The sequence below is a fragment of the Ranitomeya variabilis genome, chromosome 7 (assembly GCF_051348905.1).
Source record: "Ranitomeya variabilis isolate aRanVar5 chromosome 7, aRanVar5.hap1, whole genome shotgun sequence".
Taxonomy (NCBI): domain Eukaryota; kingdom Metazoa; phylum Chordata; class Amphibia; order Anura; family Dendrobatidae; genus Ranitomeya; species Ranitomeya variabilis.
In genome coordinates this window covers 18,963,279-18,987,111 of record NC_135238.1, presented here as the reverse complement: position 1 = coordinate 18,987,111, position 23,833 = coordinate 18,963,279, and the positions used below count along the sequence as shown (strand labels likewise).

The following is a 23,833-nucleotide window of genomic DNA, read 5'->3' as shown; positions in this document are numbered from 1 at the left end:
AGGCTTCACACGTCCCCCTCCGAGCGTAATAGTCGGAGTCACACAGACTTTCTGACTCAGGACTTTGTATATTAATGACTTATAATTGGGTTTTTCCACTTTTATGTAAGTGACAAACATGGTGCAACAAAAAGCTCTGCAACTTTTGTAATAGAATGTGGGGCTTTAATTCAATATCTCTGCTTGCTGTGATGTAAAACCTGTATGGACCTAGAATGTCTCACTGCTGAGGGTTTGGCACACTTATACTCAGATCCACTTGTTGCATGATGTATCTGAGAATGAGATATCTCTTTCTATGGGGGTAAAAAGTGTCCGGGGCTGTGTAAACAGCTGAGGGGGCTGTGCTGTGCCGCTTCTGCAACTCCCATTCACTTCTACGGGGATTGTCGAGACAGCGTAGCTCAGCCCGCTCAGCTTTTTCAGAGTCCTTCCCTCCCATGGTCACCGTGAAGACACCGATATTTCTCTCTCCAAAATGAATGGTTGAAATAACCCCTTAAGGTCCTTTTACACAGCCAAATGCAAACTGGAGTGGGACGTCTCTAATCATTATATGGCCTTTTGGTCTCCAGACAGTTTGCATATTGTCGGCGGCACGTCCCTGTTTACTTTGGGCGACGTGCTGCCCAAAGCAACGATTTTTGGGCACACAAACAATCCAATTAGCTGACAAGGAAGCGTTTTGCTCAAGAACGGGAATGAGCAAGGCGAGGTTGTGTATATCTCACACATGGAAAAAAAATAATAATCATGGGCTCCATAGCAAAAGCCGTAGGTGCCTTTCCTACCTGGGTAAAGAGCACGGCTGATCATTCCTGGCATGATGATAAAGATCATGGGTAGCATCTTCAGATAACTGGCGAGGATAGACCCAGCTTTAGCATGGCTTAGGTTCTTGGCTGAGAGCGACCTCTGCACGATGACCTGTTGGGTGGGAAAGTGGACGTGACATTATACCATAATAAATGCCTTGTCTTACCCTTCCTTGCATAAAGAGCGGGGGATGCAAAGACTAATATTTGCCTTGCTAGCTTTGCAGAATTGGCACACGCACTTATACTAACACCTAATCCTTCTCTTCTTGCTCTTAAAGGCGAAACCCCATTTCCATTACAGCACAAACGGCCCCACCGGAGGATTCGACAGGTTCCTCTCCCACCCTGCCACCCGGAGCGTAGGCAGGGGCAGAGCCAAGAAGGAGAGCTTGGAGGGTCCCGGAGCGTACCGTCAGCTTAGTAGGAAGTCTGACAATCCGAGACCAGGATACTGGAGCGGAAAGGACTACGGAAGCAGCTATACCGGTCCCCTATCCCAGAGTGCCATACCCCCCGACAACGTGACCACGCCGTTCGGGATTCCATATTCTAAGCTGTCCCAAGCGAAACATCTAAAGAGCAAGCTAGGAGCCAGCAGCCTGGACTCTCGGAGGAGAGGGCATGGTCCCCCTGGCCACAAGGACCTTTAATTAAGCTCTCGGTGTTACTCTTGTTTGTGGGCACAGGTCCCTGCTGGCATATGCCGTCTTACACTGTGTACTATGCCCATAGGATGGATAACGCCAACTGTGGTGTAATAAGGCTGCTGGAATAAGCCACCGTTGTGCTGCTCGGCCTTACCGCCATAGAGGTGCTAGCAGGCCCCAGATGTGTACGTGCTTGGTGAGGCTTGCAGGCGGGTTTAGATTGGGTGGATATTGAACTGTTTTTATGATGCCCATCGCTGCTGGGGCTGCAGGGTCTGCATTTACTGCACTTTTTCCTCTACCTGTTTACATTCTTATTCCAACCAGGTCTTTTTTATGGAGTGATATTAAAAGGATTCCTATCCAGGTGGCTCTAATTACCCATAGTGGCCCAAAACCGCTTCCCACCACTTTAATACGCGGCAGCCATTTATTTTTATTTTTTGGGTGGAGAGGGGCAGGTTAATGGATGGAGAGTTAAAGTGTGATGAGAATGTTTAAGAAAGTTACTTAAAGGGTTTATACATTGGTTTCAAGTGGGGCTTCCAAATACAGAAGGCTGGAGGCAGCCATGTTTTGGATTGTGCATTAATGTCTTGGGTCGGGTCCATTGGTCTGTAGAGTTGGTGCAAATTGATTATCAGGTTCTGGTCACTAATCCATGGCTGCTGGACGGGAGCCGTGAGAACCGCAGCCTACCTTCTAGCAGCTCGGATTAGTCGGCATGGCCGCTGATGACATCAGGCACTACGCAGTGGCTACAGGCCGACAGACCTGGGAATCCATTCTCCCCATCTCTCCATGTTTCCATATCTCCGATAGATAACACATTAATGGAACATACCTTTTATATTTTTCTGAAAAGGGAACATGTCGGGAGTAAACGAGTAGTATGGCTGTATAGGTCTTAGTATAAGAATAAAAATGATACCTGCCTTGTAAGAATCCAACGGTCCAGTGTTGAGAAAGGCCACACTCAAATTAGCCTTGAGGTGCATTGTGGGTGTGTCAATGCACTTGGTCTGTATCACCACACCCCCAGTGCACTGCCAGGGTCGTTTCCCTAAGCTTTTAATACTTGATTTCTTAGCGCTGGCACATTGGATTACTTTGAGACCAGTATCATGGCCTACACTATCACCACTAGTTTCAGTAGTCTTGACAGGTTAAGCCGACAGACAGCCCCTGTAAATTGGGATTGGCCTAGGCCCCCGATTCATTTGTCTGGCTGTAAATCTCCTGTCGGTATTACGTGGCTATGAAGATGACGCTTTGTGCACAAAAACATTGGAGACCTGCGTTTAGCGTACATGCCGCCATATACATGCAAAAATATTAAATGTGTCCATAGGGCTCCGCTGATCCCATAGAGGCCACAATAGTGTGTTTTGGTAGATTATCCTGACGTTAAAAGGCTGAGGGCAATGTGTCGGAGCGAGAGCCGGGACCCAATGATATTTATGCTGCGGTTACAAAATGGCTGCCGCCTCGGTTTGTGATTTTTGCGCGTTCATTCTCTCCTCCATTTTAGACCTGCGTGTCCTCGAGAGGGTGCAATGACCATCTAAAATGGCGACTTCAGAATTGTGTCACGTTCTCTCCCTGCCTGGTTATTTTCCACTGTATGTATGTGAATATGTAACTTTATGTATATATATATGTGTGTATGTATGTATATATCAGACAGGGGCGTGAGGACATTTGCAATTACAGGGGACACCTCATTTGTCACCTCCCGTTATAGTCCTTCATTTTGGTGCAATCTTCCTATCGGTAGGCCGGATCTTATGGCTGCATCTACACGTGTTTTCGTCGCTCATCAGATATTTTACGGTAGAGGACGGATGTTATATAGTAGACAGCACAATTGTAAACAGAAAACAAAGGCTTGCCTCAGTTTTTAGGGCGATAGCAGCGCTGATAGGGTTAATGGTCATCTACTGCCAGGCTAGTACCGTCACTAGGCCTTGTGAATAAAACCCCTCCTGGCAAATACAGAAACGGATGCCCATAGCAACCAATCAGGTTTCAGCTTTCATTTTTCCACTGCAGGATACAGAATGAAAGAAGAGATTTGATTGGTTGCTATGGGCATTTCCTCTACCCTTTACCTGCTGACTGTGGAGGCATTATACACAGCAGCCAATCGGATCTCTTCTTTCATGCAGTAACTTGCTCTAGATGAATGAAAGCTGGATTCTGATTGGTTGCTATGGACAGCTGGTTTACTGCATGTAAACAAAATGGCGCTTTGAACAAACATTTTGCCTTTTTCCTTGCCCTGTATTAGGCCTTTTGCTGCCGGTTTCATGCATATATATTGGTTGTCCTCTAGTTTTGTGTATAAAACATTTACAGTAAAAAATAAATAAATAAATAAAATGGTGATAACTACCTGATCGGTGCACCAATACCAGGCGGCGATGATGGTTAACCCGAAAGTCATCCCCGTCCACGGAAGGTCACCACTGACAGGATTACGGAAAAGATGCATGGCGTCAGCGCGGGGGAGGTGGCAGGTGGTATTCGGGACCACCAGGGCCGGTATGGCCGATGCGTAGGCTTTTTCTAGATTTTGGTAGCCTCCAATTTCATTGAAAGCTAGGTGAAAAACAAACAAAAATGTGAACTAGTAACACAAAAAATGTAGCCGTATCGGTCACCAAGGCGGGGGTGGCCATTTTGTGAAAATTACACTTTTTGGGGGGGTTGGCAGGTAAAAGAGATATAGTGGTCTATGGCAACCAATAACGGTGCAGCTTTCATCTTTGCAGAGCCGTATAAGAAATGTAAGCCGAGCTCTGATAGGTTGCTATGGGCCGTTTTTCAGATTTTCTGTTAACAAAATGGCGGTTAGCTGAAACCATTCGCAGTTAATGCTTGGCACACAGTTTGTGTGGATAAAACGTCCCTCGTCATTGTAACCCATGACGTCCCTCAGTAAATACACAGCGGCCATTATGTTCTGTCTGAGAGGATTAAATCCACTTCTGTCAGGTGAAGGCTTGGCGGGCGGCCATGTTCTCTGGAGCCGTATCTAACATCTCACTGAACTGTCCCCAGACTTTTGTGGAAGTCTGAGGCGCGATGGATAAAGCCCGGGGCTGCCTTCTGAGAGAGCGAATCGCTTCTAACATGGCGGCTGAGGAGTGCGACCGACAGTCATGAATGCGTGAAAAATAAAATGGCTGCTCGTTCTGTGACTTACATTCATATGTTGGAATGGATGGGAACATTCAATCTTATTTTACTTGTTATTTTATTAATATTTTTTTTCCTCAAGCACCAAAGATCAGCAGAGGAGGTTTTCTGTGTCGCAGTGGGAACCTGAGAGACATCTGCGAAGTCCTAAGACTATTTTTGTATGTTGTAAAATGGATTTTAAGCTGTTTTAAATAAATGCTGTATTTAAGGCTGCGTCTTGTTTTACTTCATTGCTGGGTATTGTGCTTCTGTTATACAGGCTTAATGCACACAGTAATACGGACAGCGATGTCACAGTGCAGGGATAATGCACACAGTAATACGGACAGCGATGTCACAGTGCAGGGATAATGCACACAGTAATACGGACAACGATGTCACAGTGCAGGGATAATGCACACAGTAATACGGACAGCGATGTCACAGTGCAGGGATAATGCACACAGTAATACGGACAGCGATGTCACAGTGCAGGGATAATGCACACAGTAATACGGACAGCGATGTCACAGTGCAGGGATAATGCACACAGTAATACGGACAGCGATGTCACAGTGCAGGGATAATGCACACAGTAATACGGACAGCGATGTCACAGTGCAGGGATAATACACAGTAATACGGACAGCGATGTCACAGTGCAGGGATAATGCACACAGTAATACGGACAGCGATGTCACAGTGCAGGGATAATACACAGTAATACGGACAGCGATGTCAGTGCAGGGATAATACACAGTAATACGGACAGCGATGTCACAGTGCAGGGATAATACACAGGAATACGGACAGCGATGTCACAGTGCAGGGATAATACACAGTAATACGGACAGCGATGTCACAGTGCAGGGATAATGCACACAGTAATACGGACAGCGATGTCACAGTGCAGGGATAATACACAGTAATACAGACAGCGATGTCACAGTGCAGGGATAATACACAGTAATACGGACAGCGATGTCACAGTGCAGGGATAATGCACACAGTAATACGGACAGCGATGTCACAGTGCAGGGATAATACACAGTAATACGGACAGCGATGTCACAGTGCAGGGATAATACACAGTAATACGGACAGCGATGTCACAGTGCAGGGATAATACACAGTAATACGGACAGCGATGTCACAGTGCAGGGATAATACACAGTAATACAGACAGCGATGTCACAGTGCAGGGATAATACACAGTAATACAGACAGCGATGTCACAGTGCAGGGATAATACACAGTAATACGGACAGCGATGTCACAGTGCAGGGATAATACACAGTAATAAGGACAATGATGTCACAGTGCAGGGATAATGCACACAGCAATACGGACAGCGATGTCACAGTGCAGGGACAATGCACACAGTAATACGGACAGCGATGTCACAGTGCAGGGACAATGCACACAGTAAGGCTATGTGCACACGTTAAAAAACAGGTGCAGAATGTTCTGCACAAAATCCGCATCTCCTGGCAGAATCCGCAGCTGCGGATTTGCCGCGGTTTTTATGCGGTTTTTGTGTGGATTTTCTGCAGTTTTTACCACTGCGGATTTCTATTAATGGAGGGGTGTAGAAACGCTGCAGATCCGCACAAAAGAAGTGACATGCACTTCTTTGAAATCGCAGTGTTTCTGCATGGATTTTTCTGCACCATCTGCACAGCTTTTTTTTTTCACATTGATTTACATTGTACTGTAAATTACAGTGCAGATCTGCAGCGTTTCTGCAGCAGAAAAAAATGCTGCAGATCTGCACTAAATCTGCACTAAATCTGCATCGTGTGCACAGGCCCTAATATGGACAGCGATGTCACAGTGCAGGGATAATGCACACAGTAATACGGACAACAATGTCACAGTGCAGGGATAATGCACACAGTAATACGGACAGCGTCGTCACAGTGCAGGGATAATGCACACAGTAATCATACAGACCATGATGTCATCACAAGGGGATTATACTGAAGTGGCGCAGGGTTAGTGCACCATCGCCTGCATCTATCCGCACATGACGCCTTGTCCCCTGTACAGTCGGGTCGCTCTGTTACAGGTTGATGATGATGTTTTGCACTTTCCCATGTGGTAGTGATGGTCAGCCATGACTGTCCTGATCTAACCCGATCACTGCGGCCACTCTCCCGCCATGTCGCTGTGTACACGCCGCGGGTCTCTTAATGCAAATGCTGCCTGTCTATGCTGAAATGGAACAGGTGCAACGTGCAAATATTCATTTATGTGTTTCTTCCCGATGCAAAATATTCGCAGTCTGCTCACCGGCAGGATATGGGAGGACAAATAGGAGTGTGACGCCAGATCCGCCTGCTGCATTAAACCCTAAAGGTACCTTCACACGAAACGACGCTGCAGCGATAGCGACAACGATGCTGATCGCTGCAGCGTTGCTGTTTGATCGCTGGAGAGCTGTCACACAGACCGCTTTCCAGCGACCAACGATGCCGAGGTCCCCGGGTAACCAGGGTAAACATGGGGTTGCTAAGCGCAGGGCCGCGCTTAGTAACCCGATGTTTACCCTGGTTACCAGCGTAAAATGTAAAAAAAACAAACAGTACATACTTACATTCGCGTCCCCCGGCGTCCGCTTCCTGCACTGACTGACTGACTGAGTGCCGGCAGTAGCAGGGCACAGCGGTGACGTCACCGCTGTGCTGTGCTTTCACTTTCACTTTGCGGTGCTCAGTCAGTGTGGGAAGCAGACGCCGGGGGACGCATGTAAGTATGTACTGTTTTTTTTTTACATTTTACGCTGGTAACCAGGGTAAACATCGGGTTACTAAGCGCGGCCCTGCGCTTAGTAACCCGATGTTTACCCTGGTTACCAGTGTAAAATATCGTTGGTATCGTTGCTTTTGCTGTCAAACACAACGATACACGGCGATCGGACGACCAAATAAAGTTCTGAACTTTATTCAGCGACCAGCGACATCACAGCAGGATCCTGATCGCTGCTGCGTGTCAAACTAAACGATATCGCTAGCGAGGACGCTGCAACGTCACGGATCGCTAGCGATATTGTTACAAAGTCGTTTCGTGTGAAGGTACCTTAAGTCCAAACAGCAGATCGGGGGTCTCGTGAAAATGGGGGATTTATTTTATTCCTCTAACAGCTTTTCCTTTGCCATCCCGCACCCCATCTAGGCTGATCTCTCATTCGCCAATATTGGGGGGCTGTGTGTCCCGAACACAAGGGATGGGGTCACCACGCCGTGCGCAGGGACATCACACCGTGTCGGAGGCTGTGTGGACATCATATTGTGTGGGTGTTTGTACTGAGGGACTGCCATACCTGTGGGAACACTAATTACCCTTACTAGAAGCCATATTCCAGTGTGGGCACATATAAAGGACTGGGTGGGGTTCAGATACTGGTTTATGGGAAAAGCAAAATGGCCGCTACGCAGTAAGTGCCTTTTTCCCGATAGGTCACATTGAGAATACCTGTGATTGTCAGGACGATGGCGCCTACAATCATGATCACCGTCTGCAGGGCGTCCGTATAGATAACGGCAGCCAGACCCCCTAAAAAAATCAAGACAAAGGCGTAGCATCAATATTCACTGATGTAACGGGTATAAAAAGTGTGTGGCTCCTTTAAAAAATTAGAGAAGGGGAGAAAATACTTATAAAATGCTGTACTGGAAAAGAGCAGAAGAGGAAAGTCACAGGAGGACACAACTTCTCCATCTTCTACGAGGCCATGCATCATTTTGAAAACCACTCAGATATTTTTTTTAGGAAACCACCCCACATGATCAGTACTGGGGAGACTGGTCCATGGAAGTCAGTGAGAAATATACACAGAGCCCGACTACACGTGGCCATATGAGTAGTGGCGCCCCACGTCTCACCTGCGATGGTGTACATAGCGGTCACCACCAGCATCAGCACCGTGGACAGGTAGAGGTTCCAGCCCAGACACACCTGCACAAAAAGCGCCCCGGAATACAGGTCCGTCTGCAAGAAAACACACGGAAAGAATTAGCACACATCATCCAGAGCTGAACTCACAATTCTGGAAGTTAATTAGCAGGTCATAAGGCTCCGATAAACGGGTTATCCATATTCACAATTCACATATTCAGCTCTGGGGTATAATACAGGATGTAACTCAGGATCAGTAATGTAATGTATGTACACAGTGACTGCACCAGCAGAATAGTGAGTGCAGCTCTGGGGTATAATACAGGATGTAACTCAGGATCAGTAATGTAATGTATGTACACAGTGACTGCACCAGCAGAATAGTGAGTGCAGCTCTGGGGTATAATACAGGATGTAACTCAGGATCAGTAATGTATGTACACAGTGACTGCACCAGCAGAATAGTGAGTGCAGCTCTGGGGTATAATACAGGAGGTAACTCAGGATCAGAAATGTAATGTATGTACATAGTGACTGCACCAGCAGAATAGTGAGTGCAGCTCTGGAGTATAATACAGGAGGCAACTCAGGATCAGTAATGTAATGTATGTACACAGTGACTGCACCAGCAGAATAGTGAGTGCACCTCTGGGGTATAATACAGGATGTAACTCAGGATCAGTAATGTAATGTATGTACACAGTGACTGCACCAGCAGAATAGTGAGTGCAGCTCTGGAGTATAATACAGGATGTAACTCAGGATCAGTAATATAATGTATGTACACAGTGACTGCACCAGCAGAATAGTGAGTGCAGCTCTGGGGTATAATACAGGATGTAACTCAGGATCAGTAATGTAATGTATGTATACAGTGACTGCACCAGCAGAATAGTGAGTGCACCTCTGGGGTATAATACAGGATGTAACTCAGGATCAGTAATGTAATGTATGTACATAGTGACTGCACCAGCAGAATAGTGAGTGCAGCTCTGGGGTATAATACAGGAGGTAACTCAGGATCAGTAATGTAATGTATGTACATAGTTACATAGTTATTAAGGTTGAAGGAAGACTTTAAGTCCATCTAGTTCAACCCATAGCCTAACCTAACATGCCCTAACATGTTGATCCAGGGGAAGGCAAAAAACCCCATGTGGTAAGAGTAACTCCATCATGGGGAAAAAAATTCCTTCCCGACTCCACATACGGCAATCAGACTAGTTCCCTGGATCAACGCCTTATCAATGAATCTAATATATATACCCTGTAACATTATACTTTTCCAGAAAGGTATCCAGTCCCCTCTTAAATGTAAGTAATGAATCACTCATTACAACATCATACGGCAGAGAGTTCCATAGTCTCACTGCTCTTACAGTAAAGAATCCGCGTCTGTTGTTATGCTTAAACCTTCTTTCCTCCAGACGTAGAGGATGCCCCCTTGTCCCTGTCACCGGTCTGTGATTAAAAAGATCATCAGAAAGGTCTTTGTACTGTCCCCTCATATATTTATACATTAAAATAAGATCACCCCTTAGTCTTCGTTTTTCCAAACTAAATAGCCCCAAGTGTAATAACCTATCTTGGTATTGCAGACCCCCCAGTCCTCTAATAACCTTGGTCGCTCTTCTCTGCACCCGCTCCAGTTCAGCTATGTCTTTCTTATACACCGGAGACCAGAACTGTGCACAGTATTCTAAGTATGGTCGAACTAGTGACTTGTATAGAGGTAAAATTATGCTCTCCTCATGAGCATCTATGCCTCTTTTAATACATCCCATTATTTTATTTGCCTTTGTAGCAGCTGCCTGACACTGGCCACTGAATATGAGTTTGTCATCCACCCATATACCCAGGTCTTTTTCATTGACAGTTTTGCCCAGAGTTTTAGAATTAAGCACATAGTTATACATCTTATTACTTCTACCCAAGTGCATGACCTTACATTTATCCCCATTAAAGCTCATTTGCCATTTATCAGCCCAAGCTTCTAGTTTACATAAATCGGCCTGTAATATAAAATTGTCCTCCCCTGTATTGATTACCCTGCAGAGTTTAGTGTCATCTGCAAATATTGAAATTCTACTCTGAATGCCCCCTACAAGGTCATTAATAAATATGTTAAAAAGAAGAGGGCCCAATACTGACCCCTGTGGTACCCCACTGCTAACCGTGACCCAGTCCGAGTGTGCTCCATTAATAACCACCCTTTGTTTCCTATCCCTGAGCCAGCTCTCAACCCACTTGCACATATTTTCCCCTATCCCCATTCTCATTTTATGTAACAACCTTTTATGTGGCACCGTATCAAAAGCTTTTGAAAAGTCCATATACACTACGTCCACTGGGTTCCCTTGGTCCAGACCGGAACTTACCTCTTCATAGAAGCTGATCAAATTAGTCTGACATGAACGGTCCCTAGTAAACCCGTGCTGATACTGGGTCATGAGGTTATTCCTCTTCAGATACTCCAGTATAGCATCCCTTAGAATGCCCTCCAGGATTTTACCCACAGTAGAGGTGAAGCTTACTGGCCTATAATTACCGAGTTCAGTTTTTGTTCCCTTTTTGAATATTGGCACCACATTTGCTATACGCCAGTCCTGTGGTACAGACCCTGTTATTATGGACTCTTTAAAGATTAAAAATAATGGTCTATCAATGACTGTACTTAGTTCCTGCAGTACTCGGGGGTGGATCCCATCCGGACCCGGAGATTTGTCAATTTTAGTGATTTTTAGACGCCGCCGTACTTCCTGCTGGGACCAGCAGAATAGTGAGTGCAGCTCTGGAGTATAATACAGGATGTAACTCAGGATCAGTAATGTAATGTATGTACACAGTGACTGCACCAGCAGAATAGTGAGTGCAGCTCTGGGGTATAATACAGGAGGTAACTCAGGATCAGTAATGTAATGTATGTACACAGTGACTGCACCAGCAGAATAGTGAGTACAGCTCTGGGTTGTAATACAGGATGTAACTCAGGATCAGTAATGTAATGTATGTACACAGTGACTGCACCAGCAGAATAGTGAGTGCAGCTCTGGGGTATAATACAGGATGTAACTCAAGATCAGTAATGTAATGTATGTACACAGTGACTGCACCAGCAGAATAGGGAGTGCAGCTCTGGGGTATAATACAGGATGTAACTCAGGATCAGTAATGTAATGTATGTACACAGTGACTGCACCAGCAGAATAGTGAGTGCAGCTCTGGAGTATAATACAGGATGTAACTCAGGATCAGTAATGTAATGTATGTACACAGTGACTGCACCAGCAGAATAGTGAGTGCAGCTCTGGAGTATAATACAGGATGTAACTCAGGATCAGTAATGTAATGTATGTACACAGTGACTGCACCAGCAGAATAGTGAGTGCAGCTCTGGAGTATAATACAGGATGTAACTCAGGATCAGTAATGTAATGTATGTACACAGTGACTGCACCAGCAGAATAGTGAGTGCAGCTCTGGGGTATAATACAGGATGTAACTCAGGATCAGTAATGTAATGTATGTACTCAGTGACTGCACCAGCAGAATAGTGAGTGCAGCTCTGGGGTATAATACAGGATGTAACTCAGGATCAGTAATGTAATGTATGTACACAGTGACTGCACCAGCAGAATAGTGAGTGCAGCTCTGGGGTATAATACAGGATGTAACTCAAGATCAGTAATGTAATGTATGTACACAGTGACTGCACCAGCAGAATAGGGAGTGCAGCTCTGGGGTATAATACAGGATGAAACTCAGGATCAGTAATGTAATGTATGTACACAGTGACTGCACCAGCAGAATAGTGAGTGCAGCTCTGGGGTATAATACAGGATGTAACTCAGGATCAGTAATGTAATGTATGTACACAGTGACTGCACCAGCAGAATAGTGAGTGCAGCTCTGGGGTATAATACAGGATGTAACTCAGGATCAGTAATGTAATGTGTGTACACAGTGACTGCACCAGCAGAATAGTGAGTGCAGCTCTGGAGTATAATACAGGATGTAACTCAGGATCAGTAATGTAATGTATGTACTCAGTGACTGCACCAGCAGAATAGTGAGTGCAGCTCTGGGGTATAATACAGGATGTAACTCAGGATCAGTAATGTAATGTATGTACACAGTGACTGCACCAGCAGAATAGTGAGTGCAGCTCTGGGGTATAATACAGGATGTAACTCAGGATCAGTAATGTAATGTATGTACACAGTGACTGCACCAGCAGAATAGTGAGTGCAGCTCTGGAGTATTATACAGGATGTAACTCAGGATCAGTAATGTAATGTATGTACACAGTGACTGCACCAGCAGAATAGTGAGTGCAGCTCTGGAGTATTATACAGGATGTAACTCAGGATCAGTAATGTATGTACACAGTGACTGCACCAGCAGAATAGTGAGTGCAGCTCTGGGGTATAATACAGTAGGTAACTCGGGATCAGTACATTAGTTATATGTGCACATCCCCTTTAATCATGTATGATGGAATGACACACGTTAAACATACAGATAACATGGCCCTTGCAGTCTATATCCTGCGCCTTTCCTTCCTTTATCTTTCTCCTGTTTGTCAGTCTGATCTCATGATTAATATGTTGTCTGAGCAAAGTCCAAAGTCTCTGAGCGGCAGGTAAGACACCATTTCCGATAAGTGACTGCTCTGCACAATCACTGTTACAGCAGCTGCAGATGTGAAACCTGAATTATTTCCCAGTGGGCAGGATCATCCTAATGTGAGGTTTCCCGCCTCCATAGTGCGGCTCCCTCTCCCCTCTCACAGCACAGAATACAGGAGAGTCTCTGCAGCTGCATCCCCCTCTCTCCCCTCCGTGCTTACGATGTTCTCTGTTGCTGCAGGTGGATTTCTTGCTGACGTGTTCACAGCTCTCTGTGATGAGAATGTTAGTAAATGTGACCATATAGACAGGAGAATTATTAGTGAACGTCACCTGATCCGGGAGATAAAGTGACACATGGTAATGGATACGGGCCATGAATTCGGACTATGGCAGAGAATAATGCAGACAATGGATCCTGCGCTTATATATGACGGGTGTGACCGGCCCTCGGGAATAAAAGGCATCCAAATGCCACAGCAGGGCGTGAGCCGGCGCCCCGAAAACAGCACCACGGGACGACCTGTGTGAAAGAGCGGAGCTGTACCACGGTGTCATCCGCCGGTCACGAGCCTGTTCAGCAGAAACACTGTGGAACTACAGATCCCAGAAATTTATTTACAACGGAATTTAAAGGGACATTAAATATATTTTTAAAATGCTATTTTTCTCTGTTATCAGCCACTGTACTGTCTACTTTAGGGAAGGCCTAGAACATTGCTCACATACAGGAGCGGACACAGACAGAACAGGTCCCCGTCCATGCACAGTACATGGGCCGCTCACAGTCCAAGAATGCGCCTGTGACTGAAGCTGGAAGTGGCCCCTTATCTCATGGGCCCCAGCACCCATGGTCTGTCCTCCTCTGCTCAGTCACCCCTGATATACAAGCCTGGCAGGACTCCCACCCTTCAGCCGCAGGAGGGACAGCGGCCCTGAGTGCTCCTACGCTCCGCTGCGGGATTTCATGTGGTTGTGAACCGCAACTTAATTTGTGTTTTCAAGAAACATCATTAGTGGTTATGAGACTTAGATGTGACGTCCGGACAAGAGGAAACGGAGCGAGCGGCACCGCCATCATGTGATATATATATATACACCGTATATATATATACACCTGCCTGCTGCGCCCACTGCTGGCTGAGCCTGGTATTACAGGCTGGTACATGGAGCAGGCGGGAATCACAGCAATGATGGACTGCAGGGGGTGCATCATATACTGTATCTAATCCTATCCTGTGTGATACTGTCTGCTAAAAAGAGTATCTAATCTTATGTGTGAAACCATTTACAAAGCTCTTATATCTAATCAAGCTGTATCTAAGACTCAGTCGGATACATGTGATTACACATTACATCACTTGAAATAGATTCTCTGAATTTCCCTAAACTTTCTTCAGAGCTGCGGCCCGAAAACGGGAAATCTTCAGACCTACATGTGACGGGGCCAGGCGGGCGAGTCAGGAATCAGGACCCCAGACAGGCGGGCGAGTCAGGAATCAGGACTCCGAACGAGTCAGGAATGAGGACCGCGGACAGGTCGGGAATCAGGACCCCGGACAGGCGGGCGAGTCGGGAAACAGGACCCCGGACAGGCGGGCGAGTTGGGAATCAGGACCCCGGACAGGCGGGCGAGTTGGGAATCAGGACTCCGAACGAGTCAGGAATGAGGACCGCGGACAGGTCGGGAATCAGGACCCCGGACAGGCGGGCGAGTTGGGAATCAGGACCCCGGACAGGCGGGCGAGTTGGGAATCAGGACCCCAGACAGGCAGGCGAGTTGGGAATCAGGACCCCGGACAGGCGGGCGAGTCAGGAATCAGGACCGCGGACAGACGGGCGAGTCAGGAATCAGGACCCCGGAGAGGCAGGCGAGTCAGGAATCAGGACCCCGGAGAGGCGGGCGAGTCAGGAATCAGGACCGCGGACAGACGGGCGAGTCAGGAATCAGGACCTGATCCAGGTGGGTATACAGTACTGTACCTCCACTTATAGTTACCTTCCTTCAAAAACAGCGCCACCCCATCTATAGGTTGTGTCCGGTATTACAGCGCAGCCCCATTCACTTCAGTAGAGCTCAGCAGTAATACCAGACGCAACCTACCTGAAAGACAGCAGACTATTTCCCAATCCTGGACAATCCCTTTAACACCATATACAGATACGACAAGGTAAATCTAGGATTATACTCCAAACACATCCAAAGCTACAGTCGGATGTCGGACAGCTTTATATGTGACCAGAAAACTAATCTTTCACATAAGAAAAAAAAAACACAAAATAAAAAAAAAAAAAGAATTTATTTTTTTTTTTTTTTTAAAGATTTCAACCAATGATCCTAAATCTGCGACTCATCCGCTGTGAGAGAACTACAACTCCCATCATAGCCTGATAAGTCTGCAGCCATGGTAAATACTCACGGAGATCTTTGTGAAGACTGACAGGAGCAGGGAGAGTCCGGACAGGTACATCTGGATCCGCTCACCCCCAAACCTCCTCTGCAGATACTCCGGCATGGTGACAATCTGACGGAGAGAAGACGTCGGCCGTTATTCACACACGAGATGCGGACGCCATATTAAATCCATTTTATCATTATCATTTTTTTCTGCTTGTTTCATTATTCATAGTTTGGGACAAATATTAAGACATTTTATTAGTATACTAAAATCTACTCCACAAGGAATAAGCCTCTTCAGATCATGTTCTTTAGCTCTGGCCCAAGAGCACACAGATGACACATTTAAAGGGGTTGTTCACCTTTGCGGAACTTTTTTTCCCGCTTAGATTCACCAACATATCATTTTTGTCATTGGATTTTAGTAAAAAAAAAAAAAAAAGTTGCACAGTTTGCTTTCTACAGCCTCTGCTGCTGAATGAGTTAACTGAGGATTGGTCAGTGAGCTCACCGACAGTCTAAGGTGGAGCAACTTTATTTATTTTTTTTTAGCTGATTTATGACCATATCAAAGCTTAAACCAAAAGCCAGTAAAAGCCAACTGGCGCAAAAATGTTTAACTAAACAAAAAAATAATAATAATATATATAGATGATGAAAAGAATGTAAAATTTGTTTACACCTTGTAGTACTCACTATCTGCCAGAAGATGGCAGTGCAGCACCAATAATATAATACAGGTAATGTGATACCTACAGAACATTACACAGGGGGGCACATATATGCCTATAAAGTACCGAATCTATGCAAATGATCCGTGTTGCTAGGTTACAGAATTGCGCAACGCATCCAGTGTGAATAAATGTGAAGTAGGAGCTAACATTCATTTTTGCAGGGATCTTATTGTAGTTCTAGATGTGACCACCAGGTGGTGATATAATTGTATAGAAAAATAATAATAAAAAGAATTATATACTGTATATATTTATTTTATTTATTTTTTTAATTCACTTACAGCAAGCAGAGATCTAAGTGATGGCAAAAAATCGAAACACAGAGAGGCAGGACATTAAATAAACAGCAAATATTGTTTTTTTCTTACTCCTTACACATCCAGAGCTGCTTTCATACTTCCTAATGATAGTATACTACATGTAAAAAAACAGCAGAAGTCGGAATGCAGCTCTGGATGTGACTGGAGTATAATATATGATGGAACTGATTATTTGCTGGTGACGTACTTACCCCGGAGGAGATGTAAACTGGGACGAAGATCCAAGCCAGGGCGAGTAGGATGTACGTGGCCTGTAAGATAATAAATTGCACATATATAATATATACTGGCAGAAGCGAGATTATCAAGATTGAACGAGTTGTGCAGGATTAGAATATGGCAGCCATCTTAAAAAAAAACAAAAAAACAGCGCCACCCCTGTTCACAGGTTGCATCTGGTATTGCAGCTCAGAACAATTCATTAGAGTGGCGTTGAACTGCAATACCAGAGACGAGCTGTAAACAGGGGTGGCGCTGTTTGTGGAGTAAAGCAGCCATGTTTTCCTAATTCTGGACAAACCCATTAACCAATAGCAGAACTTTCCATTGGAGCCTACAAAGCCTTCACATCCCCCCGAGAAGCGAGGCACCAGACCTCTGCAGCCCCTTAAAGGGGGTTTCCAGGCACAAAAAGGAAAAAAAATAAGGAATGACAATCTGGCTGGCCTTGTAATGAGCCCACAAACAGCCTTGTTACGCTTAGTTTCCTTTTTTAACTCCTCTTCAGCCCCTGCAGCTGTATCCATCCCATAGGTGTTTTCATCCCACCTCCAACTACAAAGCACCAACCTGAGACTCTTACAGTCTCAGGATGGATAAGTCTCAGCACATACAGTTTCCCCTTCCTAGCTTTCCTCTCTTTTCACCTAGTAGATGGCTGAGTCTTCAGCAGGATGATATTGGAAGCCCAGCACCATCCTGAGACTCTTACAGTTTCAGGATGGATGTCGCAGCACAGTTTCCCCTTCCTAGCTTTCCTCTCTTTTCACCTAGTAGGTGACTGAGTCTTCTGCAGGATGATATTGGAAGCCCAGCACCATCCTGAGACTCTTACAGTCTCACGATGGATAAGTCTCAGCACAGTTTCCTCTTCCTAGCTTTTCTCTCTTTTCACCTAGTAGGTGACTGAGTCTTCTGCAGGATGATATTGGAAGCCCAGCACCATCCTGAGACTCTTACAGTCTCACGATGGATAAGTCTCAGCACAGTTTCCTCTTCCTAGCTTTTCTCTCTTTTCACCTAGTAGGTGACTGAGTCTTCTGCAGGATGATATTGGAAGCCCAGCACCTTCCTGAGACTCTTACAGTCTCAGGATGGATAAGTCTCAGCACATAGTTTCCCCTTCCTAGCTTTTCTCTCTTTTCACCTAGTAGGTGACTGAGTCTTCTGCAGGATGATATTGGAAGCCCAGCACCATTCTGAGACTCTTAGGGCACCGTCACACAGTACCATTTTCATCGCTACGACGGCACGATCCGTGACGTCGCAGCGTCGTATGATTATCGCTCCAGCGTCGTAGACTGCGGTCACACTTTGCAATCACGGCGCTGGAGCGATGCCGAAGTCCCCGGGTAACCAGGGTAAACATCGGGTTACTAAGCGCAGGGCCGCGCTTAGTAACCCGATGTTTACCCAGGTTACCAGCGCAAACATAAAAAAAACAAACAGTACATACTTACATTCCGGTGTCTGTCCCCCGGCGTTCTGCTTCTCTCCACTGTGTAAGCACCATAGCCGGAAAGCAGAGCGGTGACGTCACTGCTGTGCTCGCTTTCTGGCCGGCAGGCGCTCACAGTGCAGAGAAGCTGAGACGCCGGGGACAGACACCGGAATGTAAGTATGTACTGTTTGTTTTTTTTACGTTTACGCTGGTAACCAGGGTAAACATCGGGTTACTAAGCGCGGCCCTGCGCTTAGTTACCCGATGTTTACCCTGGTTACAAACGAACACATCGCTGGATCGGTGTCACACACAACGATCCAGCGATGTCAGCGGGTGATCAAGCGACAAAAGAAAGTTCCAAACGATCTGCTACGACGTACGATTCTCAGCGTGATGTCTGATCGCAGTAGCGTGTCAGACACAGCGATATCGTAACGATATCGCTAGAACGTCACGAATCGTGCCGTCGTAGCGATCAAAATTTCACTGTGTGACGGTACCCTTACAGTCTCAGGATGGATAAGTCGCAGCACATAGTTTCCTCTTCCTAGCTTTCCTCTCTTTTCACCTAGTACGTGGCTGACAGTCTTCTGCAGGATGATATTGGAAGCCCAGCACCATCCTGAGACTCTTACAGTCTCAGGATGGATAAGTCGCAGCACATAGTTTCCCCTTCCTAGTTTTCCTCTCTTTTCACCTAGTAGGTGACTGAGTCTTCTGCAGGCTGATATTGGAAGCCCAGCACTAACCCTTGTGGCCAAAGTCATAAGCTGAAGACTAGTGTGTTGGGCCTGCAATGAGCTCTTCCTGCGCACATCCCCAGTCACTGTAATCTTGCAGCTGATCACAGGCCATGCCTCCCATGACATCACCATTCTGAGCCCGCTGCAGAGCCAATCAAAGCACAGGCAGGGAATCGCTTTGCTTCGTGCTGTGAAGTGAGCAGCTGGAGGTCTCATCCCCACCTGCGACAGCTCAGGAACAGAGCAGAATTTTAACAGTAAGTAAATTATAAAGTTTCTTCATTTCTGATCAGCTTTAAATTACTTTAATATTCTGTGCAACCGGAAAACGCCTTTAAGCCGCCATTGAACTCGGCGAATGGCGGAAACGGGTGAGAAAGGCCAAACTTTGCCCATTTTATTTTGCTCGTCCGAGACGTAAATTGTATCTAGTCTCTTACGTTCCATTCGAATCCAGCCACGGCGATGCCGCCTGCCGCCCCGGTACCCGCCAGCCCGATAAATAGCCCGGAGCCTTCACTGCTGGCAAAGAGAGAGGCGCCAATCTAAGAGACAGAGGAGAGATGGTTAATAACAAAATGCCCATTGGGCTGGGTGCAGAATGGAAGGGTCATCCTGCGTCCCATAAGCTTGTGTGCAAAGTCTGCAACAGCGCCCCCATCTGGCATGTGTCATTTATTATACTGGTGATTTCTTATCTGGCAAAGGGTCAGGAGCGAGTGCCACAAGTGCGCCTGCTACATGCCTGGGTGCAGATTATTGTGCAGCATGTGCAGTGCTTTCCTGTCACCAGCAGGGGCAGCAGATTTGCACATTTGGCATCTCTCGGGCATTAGTGGGCGCATTGTGCCAAGGAGGGTGAAAAGGCGAGAAGCTCTGAATAATCCATCTTACAAATCTGAGTCCGTGCCCATGTAATTCCCAGGATTGGGACGTTAACCCCTTCCATAAACACAGGGAGGTGATAAAATGCTCTGTATCATTTCACATACTCACCGGCCACCAGGCCATATTCCGCCCGGCCAGGAAATATCCGCTCAGCGTATTCCTGCTAACACGACAAGACGACTAGAAAAGAAAGGAAGCGATGAGCGGGGGAGAGGGTCGTTCACTACGGGATGAGATTATATTGCACGATAACGGGGTGACAGGGACTGGGGTCAGAAATTACTGCCGCAACGCCAAGGATTCGGATAGAAACCCACTGGACACCAGGGACAGAAACACTAAGCCATTGTCTATACACCAGGGACTGGGAGACTAAACCACAAGACACCAGGGACTGGGAGAGAAAACCACTAGACACCAGGGATTGGGAGAGAAAGCCACTAGACACCAGGGACTGGGAGAGAAAACCACTAGACACCAGGGACTGGGAGAGAAAACCACTAGACACCAGGGACTGGGAGACTAAACCACAAGACACCAGGGACTGGGAGAGAAAACCACAAGACACCAGGGACTGGGAGAGAAAACCACAAGACACCAGGGACTGGGAGAGAAAACCACAAGACACCAGGGACTGGGAGAGAAAACCACAAGACACCAGGGACTGGGAGACTAAACCACTAGACACCAGGGACTGGGAGAGAAAACCACAAGACACCAGGGACTGGGAGAGAAAACCACAAGACACCAGGGACTGGGAGAGAAAACCACAAGACACCAGGGACTGGGAGAGAAAACCACTAGACACCAGGGACTGGGAGAGAAAACCACTAGACACCAGGGACTGGGAGAGAAAACCAAAAGACACCAGGGACTGGGAGAGAAAACCAAAAGACACCAGGGACTGGGAGACTAAACCACTAGACACCAGGGACTGGGAGAGAAAACCACTGGACACCAGGGACTGGGAGAGAAAACCACTAGACACCAGGGACTGGGAGAGAAAACCACTAGACACCAGGGACTGGGAGAGAAAACCACTAGACACCAGGGACTGGGAGAGAAAACCACAAGACACCAGGGACTGGGATATTAAACCACTAGACACCAGGGACTGGGAGACTAAACCACAAGACACCAGGGACTGGGAGAGAAAACCACAAGACACCAGGGACTGGGAGAGAAAACCACAAGACACCAGGGACTGGGAGACTAAACCACAAGACACCAGGGACTGGGAGAGAAAACCACTAGACACCAGGGACTGGGAGAGAAAACCACTAGACACCAGGGACTGGGAGAGAAAACCACTAGACACCAGGGACTGGGAGAGAAAACGAGAAAACCACTAGACACCAGGGACTGGGAGAGAAAACCACTAGACACCAGGGACTGGGAGAGAAAACCACTAGACACCAGGGACTGGGAGAGAAAACCACTAGACACCAGGGACTGGGAGAGAAAACCACTAGACACCAGGGACTGGGAGAGAAAACCACTAGACACCAGGGACTGGGAGAGAAAACCACTAGGGGCAGGGATGTTATACCACTAAACACCAGGGTCTGAGAAAATAAACCACTAGATACCATGGCTGGGATATTAAACCACAAGTAAAAAGGGCTGGGATATTGAACCACAAGACACCAAGGACTGGGATATTACACTACTAGACACCAGGGACTGGGATATTAAACTACTAGGGGCAGGGATATTATACCACTAGACATCAGGGACTGGGATATTAAACCAAGACACTGGGGACAGGGATATTAAACCACAAGACACCAGGGACTGGGATATTAAACCACAAGACACCAGGGACTGGGACATTAAACCACAAGACACCAGGGACTGGGATATAAAACCAAAGGATACCAGGCACCAGAATACAAAGTATCTAGACACTAGGGACTGATGTATTAAACATTAGGGAGTAATATCCACAATCTATTGTTCCCTGTTATCAGCCAGTTTAGTCTCTGATGTTCTTCATTTGGAAGACTGTTCTTCCCATGATCACTACATTGTGGCTTCCAGAGACATTTCCATCCGTGGACAGTGATGTCAGCTCCTCTAATGCTGCTGCACCATTATAAGCCCAAGAATTAAAGGCATTTTCCATCCCCAGGAGCCTGCAGAATCATTGCAGATGGATTTAATATTAAACGTATTCTATCAGGTTTAGACCCCGTTCCCAGGATGAGTGTGGGTCAGATGTGTCGGACCGCCAGCAAACAATCTAAGTGCAAAAACTTTATTGACAGCTGCGTACAGGCAGCACCACCTAGTGGTGGCAGCAGACAGACAGAAGGACGGGTGTAAAAGTCGGGGATTTGGAGCTCTGCTTGGCGATATATTGAAGTTCAGAAAGTGACAAGTAAAAATCTTTCTACTGAATGTCAATAAGCGCCCTCCAAAGAAAAGGATAATCAGGAGAATACTGGCACAGCGGGCAAATGATCGGATACAACTCAAAGGGAATCTTGTTATTCATTCTGCCCAAGCATCAGGCCTCATGAATCAGAGAAAATACAGTTTGAAGATCCAATCAGAGCAGAGAAAATAGGGATTTTTGAGTACTCACCGTAAAATCCTTTTCTGGAGCCAATCATTGGGGGACACAGCCAATGAGGCGTAGGAGAAAGACTAGTTTTGCACCATCCTTGGCCGGCTCTTCCCAGCGCTGCTGCCGGTAATTGACAGGTTTATTCTGTGTGTGTATATTGGGAGAGTACCATCAATTACTTGGAGCCGGGAATCATAGGCAGAGAAGACACTAGTCCGGCACTACCCCCAGCTGGATCTTCTAACTATAAAAAATACACCTAGCTGCCATTGTAGTGCCAGGCTCTGGTTAATGCTGCCTGTCGTTCCCTTTACGTGGTCTTAGATGGGTCCCACATGGCATAAAAACAAATGCCCTCACAGGGCAATAAACTGTCCATCTGCACTAATTCTATTATGATATGTAAATAATATTACAATAAAATGGATTCAAAACATTGCGACATACTAATATCAAGATAATTAGCAAGTGACCTCTCTGTCCATTGCTAATTACCTATCTGCTAGTCAGAGCTAACCATTGGCTCACTATATCAGATTATGTAACTACTGATGAATAATAGATCGGGGACTACTGGCTTAACCCTTAAGGCCCATATTATTTGGATCCTAAATCTGCAAGGACATCTTCTGCAGTCATTGCTTTACTGCTGCAGCAGCAGATCAAACTCCCGACTGTCAGAAACAATGGCCTGGCCTCCACTGGTCACAGCGATCACGTGATTGCCAGCTGCCCCATTTACTGCAATTTAATAACTTTTTTTTTTACTTTTTGCCTATTTTACCTCTAATAAAATTATAAGACAAAAAAAATAATGCAGGTGAAAAGGGAAAAAAAAAAAAAAATTATTTTGAGAGCACAAGAAATCAAAAAAGTTGGGTCATTTGGGACCGAAACGCTCTGGGTCTTTAAAGGGTTAAAGGTTGCAAAAATTCTGCAATATTGCTGCCGACTCTAAAAAGCTATTAATATTCCAAGCTGGAGTTTATAATGGTACCGTAGCATTATAACAGGAATGGATGGAGATAGGAGACATCCAGTAGTGATCACGGAGTGCAGCGAGCTTCTCCCTAGCCCAATATGGCTGATAACAGAAAGCAGCAGATTGGATTCAACGGCACAGTGAGGTTTTGGGATTAGTGACCCTTTAGGATAAGAAGTGATCTCTTACCCAGATGCCCACGGCCACGTTGAGCACGAAATAAGCCACGATCACTATAATATCGGAGATGTTGAATTGCGCCATGAGGCTCTGCGTTATCGTGGCGTTTCGCTCCATGGTTTGCGTCCTGCTGCCGCCCAGTACTGAGTGGAGAAAGCAGCAAGGTGTGAAGCGGCAGCGGGA

At 46.3% G+C, this 23,833-nt stretch overlaps 2 protein-coding genes across 3 annotated transcripts in view; one reads left to right on the top strand and one right to left on the bottom strand.

The window, feature by feature from the left end:
* FAM83G (family with sequence similarity 83 member G) overlaps window positions 1-4,882 on the top strand; it is a 30,717-nt gene extending 25,835 nt beyond the window's left edge. For both annotated transcript variants that reach the window (XM_077274361.1, XM_077274360.1), the window contains exon 6: window positions 1,097-4,882. In XM_077274361.1, the coding sequence (XP_077130476.1) occupies window positions 1,097-1,468 (372 nt within the window). In that variant the 3' untranslated portion in view covers window positions 1,469-4,882. The remainder of the gene's footprint in view (window positions 1-1,096) is intronic.
* SLC5A10 (solute carrier family 5 member 10) overlaps window positions 1-23,793 on the bottom strand; it is a 79,048-nt gene extending 55,255 nt beyond the window's left edge. The window contains exons 1-9 of the mRNA XM_077274362.1: window positions 23,660-23,793; window positions 20,028-20,099; window positions 19,472-19,576; window positions 16,817-16,876; window positions 15,594-15,698; window positions 8,533-8,638; window positions 8,123-8,203; window positions 3,861-4,066; window positions 792-927 (exon numbers count right to left, since the gene is read on the bottom strand). Of these exons, the coding sequence (XP_077130477.1) occupies window positions 792-927; window positions 3,861-4,066; window positions 8,123-8,203; window positions 8,533-8,638; window positions 15,594-15,698; window positions 16,817-16,876; window positions 19,472-19,576; window positions 20,028-20,099; window positions 23,660-23,767 (979 nt within the window). The 5' untranslated portion in view covers window positions 23,768-23,793. The remainder of the gene's footprint in view (window positions 1-791; window positions 928-3,860; window positions 4,067-8,122; window positions 8,204-8,532; window positions 8,639-15,593; window positions 15,699-16,816; window positions 16,877-19,471; window positions 19,577-20,027; window positions 20,100-23,659) is intronic.
* Window positions 23,794-23,833: the final 40 nt, after the last annotated feature.